Consider the following 8431-nt stretch of genomic DNA (forward strand, 5'->3'; position numbering starts at 1 on the left):
CCAAAGCAGCATGTTTTCTTCAATGCATGCTGCCCAAGCCACCCATCCTTCTGACAAAACCAGACTCTGCGCGCTCTTCCCTCGACCTTATCTATCCATCAATCCATCCACTTATATCTCTCTCCTACCTGCCTATCTAGGTACCCATCTAAGCAGGAGGCAGTACAGTACTAGGTTGAAGATAGTACATAGAAGCATACAAGCATACCAGCAGCTACTGTCAGTAGTAGTAGAGGAACTCTTGTAAAACCAACCAACCAACCCCAGGCCAAAAGCAGCAGAGCAGCACAGAGAACCTATACAACAACAACCATGGTCGTCGTCATCATCATGTCCATCATTGCTCGTCCAACAACACAACGCACTCCCCCACCAGTTACGCCAACAACAATCACCTCTCAAGACGCAAGCGAAGCAGCAACAGCAGAGGCAGGCGGAGCCAAACCACCAGCGCCACTACCATCACCACCCGGAGGAGGAGTCGGAGTCCCCTCGCCATCTGCCCCGCTACTGCTGCCGCAGCTGCTGCTCCCGGCGTTCTCGTCAATACTCTCGGGCGTCATTGACTCTTCTGCCACCTGGCCCTGGATGCGGCGCTTGGCGTCGGCCTTGTCCTGCTCCGTGATGGCGGAGTCGTCGCGGCGCATGTCGGGCGTCCACATGGGCTCTGCGGGGTGGTGTCCGACAGACATGCCGACGCGGATCTGTAGACAGCAAACAGTTAGCGGCCGCTTTGCTTTGCTGGGTTGGGTTGAGCGGGCAGAAAAAAACGTACCAGAGTCTCCAAAGCTGTGTTCGAATTATCCACCAAATCATCATCAAACACCATCCTCCCCGGCTCAAACAGCAGCACCAACGTGCTCCCACCAAACTTGAAATACCCCAGCTCCTCGCCCCTTTTAACCGTCTCCCCGGCCTTCCGCGTAATCACCGTGCTCCCCACCATCATGGCGCCCACGCAGATGATCATGACGCGTCCAAACTCGGGACTATCAATCGGCACGAGCACGCGCACGTTTTCTCCGTACACGTCCAGCGCCGAGCGGATCGCCATGGGGTTGACCGTGTAGTATTCGCCAGCAATCGTGCGAATGTCGCCGAGCACGCCGTCGACGGGTATGTGGAACCGGTGATAGTCCTGCGGCGCGAGGCGGAAGATACCCAGCGCGCCGCCGTTCTCGTAGCGGCCCACGTCCTCCGGGTAGGCGGACCCCAGCAGGCGGCGGACGCTGAATTCGCGGCCCTTGATCCAGACCTTGGTGGCCTGCTCGATGCGGTTGAAGACGACGGAGCGGCAGTCGGCCGGGGAGACGATGATGCGCGGGTTGTCGGGCGCTGAGACGGGCCTGGCGCCGGGCTTGAGGGCGCGGTAGAAGAACTCGTTGAAATTTTTGAACTCGCTCAGGGGGAGCAGCACCTCCGACAGGTCAAGGCCATGGAAGGCAATAAATTTGGGGATTTCTGCCTTGGAGGCCGGGTCGTCGTACTTCTTGCCCTGCTTGATGCTGAGGCTCTTGAGGAGCTTCCGGATGCGCTTCTTCTCCATGTTGTTTGCCTTGAGACCCTTGTACAGCAGGCGGATGCCGAGCCGGACGTAGACGCTCATCTTCTCCTCGTTGATCTGCCCCGTCAGGCGGTCCTGCACGAGGATGTTGGCCGAGTTGGCGCCCAGCTTGTACCCGCCGTACGTGACCTTGGTGATCACCTTGGAGTACCACTTGCGCTGGGCTTGGCTCGACGTGACGAAGCCGCCCATCATGAACTTGTCGACCTGCCGCCAGTCCTGGCTCGCGCACGTCGCAATGTGCGTGATGATGTCGGCGTCTTTGCGCTTGTTGAGCCGCGGTTGGTGGCAGATGGGACACTCGCGGATCTCGACGACGTGCTCCTCAGCAGTGTTATTGTTGAGGTCGTCGCGACCCAGGAGTTCTCCCTCTTCACCTGGAGTGCTGAGTTCCGGCACGGTGATGGTGGATGACTCGGACGCGGCCTGTGTTTCGGGGAAGGGGTAACCGTCACCTGGCGTGGTCGCCCCCGAGGGCGTCTTTGACCCGGCGCTGCGGACAGCAAGGTTCCTCGAGTTTTGCGCTTTTGATTTGGCCAACAGCTGGTCTTCCAAGCAAATGACGGCCTCGTCCATGGTGAGATCTTCGGCATCCTCGCTGTCGGCGGCTTTGTGAGGAAAGCGTTGAAAGAAGCTGTCGATGGTTGAGTCGCGCAGAGTTGAGCCCAGTGCATCGAGCATGGTCGTCAGCTCCACCTTGCTGATGCGACCGCTGTCATCGGCATCATACTGTTTCAACATGGCGCGCCAGAACTGCTGACGAAGCGCCGGATAGGGCATGTACTTGGCCCGAATGGTCAGTCGGGGGTTATGTTTGGACTCCCACTTTTCTTGGTTCTTCATTTTGAGCGGCAGCGTGTAGGGAAGGAAGTCGGGATCCTCGCTGTCGGAAGACGACGCATCGCCCGTGCTGGCAGCGGCGGCATTGTCCCCGGGAACGGCAAGGAGGCCATTATCTGACGGGCCATCACCCGGAGTCTGGCTGGCCTCCGGGGTGACGGGGGCAGAGCCGCCAGGAGTAGAAGTGGGGATCTTAGACTTGCTGCCCTTGCTCAGACTCTGCGAGGACGAGCTGCGTGACAGACCCAACCTCTTGAAGCGAGGTCGCTGGATGGGGGCCGTGTATTCTGGAACTTCCCTGAGGTTATACAAGCCAGTTTCGGGATCGGCCTTGGGGGCTTTCTCAATCAGCTCCCTGATGGGGAAGTTCACCGAAGCGATGAAGTCGTTCCCCGAGTATTTGTCCCGGTCGATGACGGTGAAAGAGAAGCTGTACGACTGCTCGTGGGCCATGACCTGGAAAATCATCCTCTCCTTGAAGACGGGGTTCAGGTTATGACGGATGGTGCGAGTCCTGTACGTCTTTTTGCCCAGCGAGGCGACGACGAACGGATCCATGTCGAACCCGGTTCTCGTCACGTTGGACTCTGGCGGCAGATCCGTGATGTTGTCGATCTCCAGGAAGATAATGCCAACCACATCGCTGCCGCCATTGATGAATTCATAGGGGTTGTGGCGCTTCTTGCGCTTGAGGCCTCGGATCCGTAGCCTCTTCCGACGCTTCTCGGCAGTCTCGGGCTTGCCTTGGTCCTCGTCCTCTGGGGTCTCGTCCTCGTAGGCGTCATCGTCGTCCTCCTCATCGTTGTTGCCATCTTCGCCGGTGCGACGGTCAAGCGGCGGCGCGGGTGACGGCGTCTTGGGCTTGGTCGGCTCTAGGACGGGCGTCCTCGACGGTGTGGGAGTCTGTGACGAGCTATCGGTGACGGGGGCCAGTTTGGCGAGGGCGTTGAACTTTTCAAAGATCTGCTCGGGGGTGGCGCTGGGGTTTGTGGCGTCAACAAGAGTGAAGCCAAGCAAGACTTCTCCAGACACGACGCTCGTCTTCTTGCCCGGACGCTTGCTCTTGAGCGGGTACCACTTTGGCGGCTGCTCAGGTTTCTCGTCGGAGAAGATTTCTTCGAGCGCGAGGTCGAACTCGCCGAGGTAGTCCTTGCCGAAGCGGTCTTTATCCCAGCAGCAGACGTCGAGTAGCAAGCTCTGAACGCCGGTGATGGGGAATTCGCATTGCTCCTGCCACTCGGGGTTCAGGGTCTTGGACTCGGTATGGGTGATGTGCTTCGCGTCGCCGAGGGTGAGGACGAGGAACTGTGAAAGGAGGGGGGTGCGACGTCAGCGGCTATCCGCAACTTTGTCCTGCACGGAGGGCCGAAGCGGGAGTAAAAGGAGCAAACGAAACCATATGCAGTGTCGCACTCACCGGATCCGAGGTGCCTCCCCTATCTTTGGCGGCGAGATCTTTGGCCTGGACAGCATCATACCTAGTCAGCGAGCCGTTGAATGGATTCGACGGGTATGGTTGACGGTCTCGTACACGAAGGATGTTGACCTTGAGGACAAGGCCGGTGTCCTTGGGACCATCTGAATCGCGTTTGGTCCCCATTGGGCTTGCACTGCGACTGTTGGATGCTGAACTGGTGCCTGGCTTCAGACGGGTTGGTATCCCAATGCGAACCATGACGGTCAATCCGGATATCGCGGGGTCGAACGGGCGGTTTTATGGCGCCGGAGGCGTTACAACAGAGTCCACAGGGAAGGACCCGGCAGCTAAAGCCGTCGAGCTTCCAGGATGTCGGATGGAGACGGTGCTGGATGTACACGTAGGGCGGGTGGATATAGCGGGTGTGAAACGGCGGGTGTTTGTATCCGTTGTCGTGGTAGGCAAAGGTGTCTTTTCAAGCTGTGTTCCAGACGCAACTTGAGTTGTTTTGTATAAAGCAAAACCCGATATAGTAAAGAGCAAGAGTCAGGTAGCAGGAACGATAATCCTTCTAGATTCCCACTCAGCTCGACAGCCGCCGCCTTCTCCACCTCCCGAACGGGCTGGCGAGAAGAGGAGTCAGCAAAGGGGAGCCTCGCTCGACTCGTGAGATCTGGGGATTTGCGATTGGCGGCCGGTTGGATTCTGCGACACGTTGGTCAGGCACCCGCACATCAAATCAAGCAGACAGATGGAAGCCAGGCCTGGCAAAGAAAAAGAGATGCCACAGATTTGTGCCCAGTCTGATAGTTACCTTTCCCTCGAGGTTCCAGGTTTGTTATTCATGAACAGAAAAATAATGACTACAAAAGACCAGCCCAACCTCCGGTCAGAGTTGGAGAAGCTCGACCGCCTCTTGCAACGTCCAAAGAAACATGGAGCGATGAAGCTGTTCCTCCGGAAGCAGAAACCTGGAAGAGGAAGTTGAAGTGGGGCCACCGACAGGGATCAGCGGGGTTGGCGGTGGGGCGAAGAGCCGGGGGGAGGGACGGGAGGAGGGGGATCGGAGGGGAAAGTGCAAGCTGTTGCAGCCCCACCAGGCTACACTAGGGAAGGGATCTAGGCTGATTTGCCGGAATTTGCTGGTCTGCGAGCCAAACGCCAGGCGCTGACGTGAAGCTTCTCCTGTCTTTGCAGTCCTCGAATCCTCGTCCTGTCAACCTCGACGTCGAATTGAATGCCAGAATCACCCACCCGCCGTGCCCGCGATGCCAGGCTGAGGCCGCCGACTGCAGGTGGAGCTCGACCTGACGTCTGTGGACCGGATTTCGAGCGCCGCGCTCCCGTCGCGGGGGGTTTTGGAATCTGGTTTTGAATCGGGCACCCAGGCCGTGGCGCGGCTGGGAACTTGGAATCGGATTTGTCTCGGTGTTGTCAAACAAGACAGCTTGGAACGAAATCAGTCGAACCAGTACGAGAGGAGATCCATTACGCACGGAGAGATGGAACCGGAGCAAGCAGACCATGACAGCCAAAGGCGAGAGCGGACGTTGGCCTGGCGCATTTCAATCTTTCGATTCCCTTCCCATCCTTTGGGGCATCTCAGCTTTGCGCCACCGTGTTCCAGTCTCATTCATGTCTGACATGCCGTCTCACCTCCCAATTCCTTATGGCTCACATGTGGCGTGGGCATTCTTGACCGCCGGGAATATGTGTCAGCTAGGAACGGATGGAGGGAACGGATGGAGACTTGGCTACGTATGTAATTCCAAGTCTATTCGGCAACGAAACGGTCTTGGGTCAACGTCCGCTGCGAGGCGGATGCAAAAGCAGGTATGCGGATGGAACCCAAGATCGGGAATTTGCCCCCTTCTTTACCACCTGCTCCAGATCTTGTCGGTGCGAATATAGGGGGGTACCTTGTGTACCTATCATTGACATCTCTCTTGGTTGATAACGCTAAGCCAGTTTACACAACTTCCCTGTTGGACGTAGTGCATTCCAGGTTGCTGCCCATCAAAGATAGGTACCTAAGGTATGTACATCAACATCGCATACTGTGAGGATCGCTGGGCTCGTTGGCTCCCGGGTCAGCATGTCATCCGCTTCGGCATCATTCTGGGACCGGACGACTGGGAAAGCCTCTTCAGCTTACACATAATACAGCTAACTGCGGAGCGCAGTGAATGCCAAAAATGGTACAGCAACTAAACCTGTATGCAACCCTGATCCCCACCTAGTTTCCACCGACTCAGCCTTCAATACTCGAACGGCTCCAAAGCCCCAGCCTTTCGGGCCTTAACTTACGCAGTCTCCGGACGTATATAACCGCATGATTCCCCAGATCCCGGACAACAGGGACGGCTGGGAAAGAGGTGATAATCTCCGCTGATCAGACCAGATGGGGCCAAAAGACGTGTTGCCGCACCTCATTCGCAACCCCCAATACTACCATTGATTTGTGACCCATGAACAACACCCTCTAGCTGTCGGCGGTTATCTGCTCCTGTCCTTTCGTGCAAGATTCATGAAAAGTGACGCCATCGCAAACTATACAACGGCGGCAATGGGGGAAAATGGACCACACCATCTGACATCGCTTCTTGATCGAGGCTGCGGAAACAGGAGTCAAGATCCAGACATCATGTGTCTCTTTTTGCCTGGAGATGGTCAACTCCGAGCACATGCTGTATCTAATTCACCACCAGACAGACCCCCGCGATCCGAATGTGGAGGGCGCTTCGCGGCTTCTCTAAAGAGCATTGTAGAGTTCCTTCGGCTGGACCTTGCCTTTTGACGCTCCCTGTCCCGGCGGGGACACACCACCATAAGCCATGGGGTTCTTCGCCCTCTATATTTTTTGATTCAAGTGCCTTTCCTTCATTTGGCGCCGTGTCCTGTTCTGCCCCTCTTGGTGGACCATATCTCGTCTATGCTGGACATCGCCTTGTTCCCCAGGTCCTCCTGGGATTTTAGGTATCGAGCAGTTTCATCCACTGATGACACTTATCGTCATCTACGCGGCAACCTTGGCCTTGTACTTCGCCGCGGCCTTGTCAAAGAGTTCGCTCTTCTCGGCCAGGTCCACAAAGAGCGGATGCTTCGCGTCAGCGTTGCGGAGAGACCTAGTAGAGCCCATCGGCTATCAGCAAACCAATCCCAGAATCAGCTGAGACCAAGAAGAATACTTACGCTGTCAACTCATCCACATTCTTGCCTGTGATGACGCTGAGCACCAGCAAGTTGGCAATAGCCTCGGCATATGCGGGCTCCTTCTTCAGCGCCTGATCCAGGGCAGCCTGCGCCTCTTCCGTCCGGCCAAGGTGGAGCTCCGCAACGGCCTGTGAGACCAGGGACCGCACAGAAGAGGTCGCGGGGGCTTGGGCAAGCTCTTCAAAGACGTAGAACGCTTGTTGGTACCGCTCGCCGCCCTAGAGATGCCAGACCGGATTAACGTCAGTTGTTTGCTTGTACAATGATGAATGTCAGGTGGGGGAGAGGAGGGGAGAGGGGGGAAGGAGGGGAAGGAACTGACCAGCCTCAACCCAACCCACGACTCGGCCAGGTTTACCAGCAAGCTATCCTGCGCCCACCGCCGCGCCGAAGCAACCTCCTTCACGGCGAGGTCGTTTCGGTTCTGCTGGAGATGGATCTGCACGATGAGAGCGACGGCATCCACTACACGTAGAGTAAAAAACCAGCGGTTAGCCATGCCCATCCCTCACCACACATCATCACCAGAACCAAGGCCGAAAAACTTACAATTCCCCTGATGCCTCCCCAACAGCGCCAGCGCCTCCTCGCTCTTCCCCGCCGCCTGCAGCACCGTCCCCGCCACCACTTGCACAGTAGCGTTTTCCTGCACCGCATCCCCCTTGGCGAGCAGATCCTCGACGGCCTGGACGGCCTCGTCGCCGCGGCCGAGGGCCTGGAGGGCGAGAGCGCGGACGGCCACCAGCTCGGGCTCCTTCGCACCGTTCAGCTCTGCAAGCACCTCGTCGGCCTGGCCCAGGGAGATGCGGGCGCGCAGCTGCAGCACGCGTGCGGGCAGGGCATTCTCGGGGGACAGCGAGGACACGTCGAAGTCGACGACCTCTTGGTATTGGCCTTGGTGGAAGTGGTTGTGGATGTTGATGAGCTCGCCTTCGGCGGAGTAGGGGTCCATGGTGGGCGGGTTGTGTCGGAATTGGTTGGTGCCTCTAGATTTGAGTCGGTCGGTGCTCGTGGAAATTGCCTAGCTATGGCAGGGGGATTTCCGGGAAGGATGGTGGTGATGGCGGTGGGTGGTTGTTCTGTGTCTGGGAGGTTGTCTGCTTGGACCGGCAACGTGGAGCTTCCTGTGAAGTCGACCGCCAATGTCCCATTGGGATGGATGCGGGACAGATTGTGGGGTCAGGAGTGACAGCCCAAGGGTTAGGGGTTGTGGTGTAGGGTTCAGGTTAGGGATAGCTACTTAAGGGTTGTCTGTCTCTCTGTCTCCATTTTATCGTTACTCTAGACATTAGAGCAAGATAATGTCTAAGACAAATGCTGGGATACCTGGGATACACCTGTCTCTACCGGAAGAGGTGGCTAGCTTTTTTTTTTTTTTTTTTTTTTTTTTTTTTTTT

The 8431-nt window shown here is 57.1% G+C and overlaps 3 protein-coding genes across 3 annotated transcripts; 1 reads left to right on the forward strand and 2 right to left on the reverse strand.

Moving 5' to 3' along the window:
- Window positions 1-398: 398 nt before the first annotated feature.
- Window positions 399-4004, reverse strand: VTJ04DRAFT_10071 (uncharacterized protein; the record flags this gene model as incomplete). Its single annotated transcript, XM_069357771.1, has 3 exons — window positions 399-704; window positions 776-3709; window positions 3822-4004. 3 exons carry the CDS (start codon window positions 4002-4004, stop codon window positions 399-401), a joined length of 3423 nt encoding a protein of 1140 aa, XP_069214806.1.
- Window positions 4005-6548: 2544 nt separating this feature from the next.
- On the forward strand, window positions 6549-6797 carry VTJ04DRAFT_10072 (uncharacterized protein; the record flags this gene model as incomplete). Its single annotated transcript, XM_069357772.1, has 1 exon — window positions 6549-6797. One exon carries the CDS (start codon window positions 6549-6551, stop codon window positions 6795-6797), a length of 249 nt encoding a protein of 82 aa, XP_069214807.1.
- Window positions 6798-6837: 40 nt separating this feature from the next.
- VTJ04DRAFT_10073 (uncharacterized protein) lies at window positions 6838-7986 on the reverse strand (the record flags this gene model as incomplete). Its single annotated transcript, XM_069357773.1, has 4 exons — window positions 6838-6946; window positions 7014-7252; window positions 7357-7499; window positions 7584-7986. 4 exons carry the CDS (start codon window positions 7984-7986, stop codon window positions 6838-6840), a joined length of 894 nt encoding a protein of 297 aa, XP_069214808.1.
- Window positions 7987-8431: the final 445 nt, after the last annotated feature.

This window comes from Mycothermus thermophilus, assembly GCF_041956435.1.
Source record: "Mycothermus thermophilus strain CBS 625.91 unplaced genomic scaffold VTJ04scaffold_7, whole genome shotgun sequence".
Classification (NCBI taxonomy): Eukaryota; Fungi; Ascomycota; class Sordariomycetes; order Sordariales; family Chaetomiaceae; genus Mycothermus; species Mycothermus thermophilus.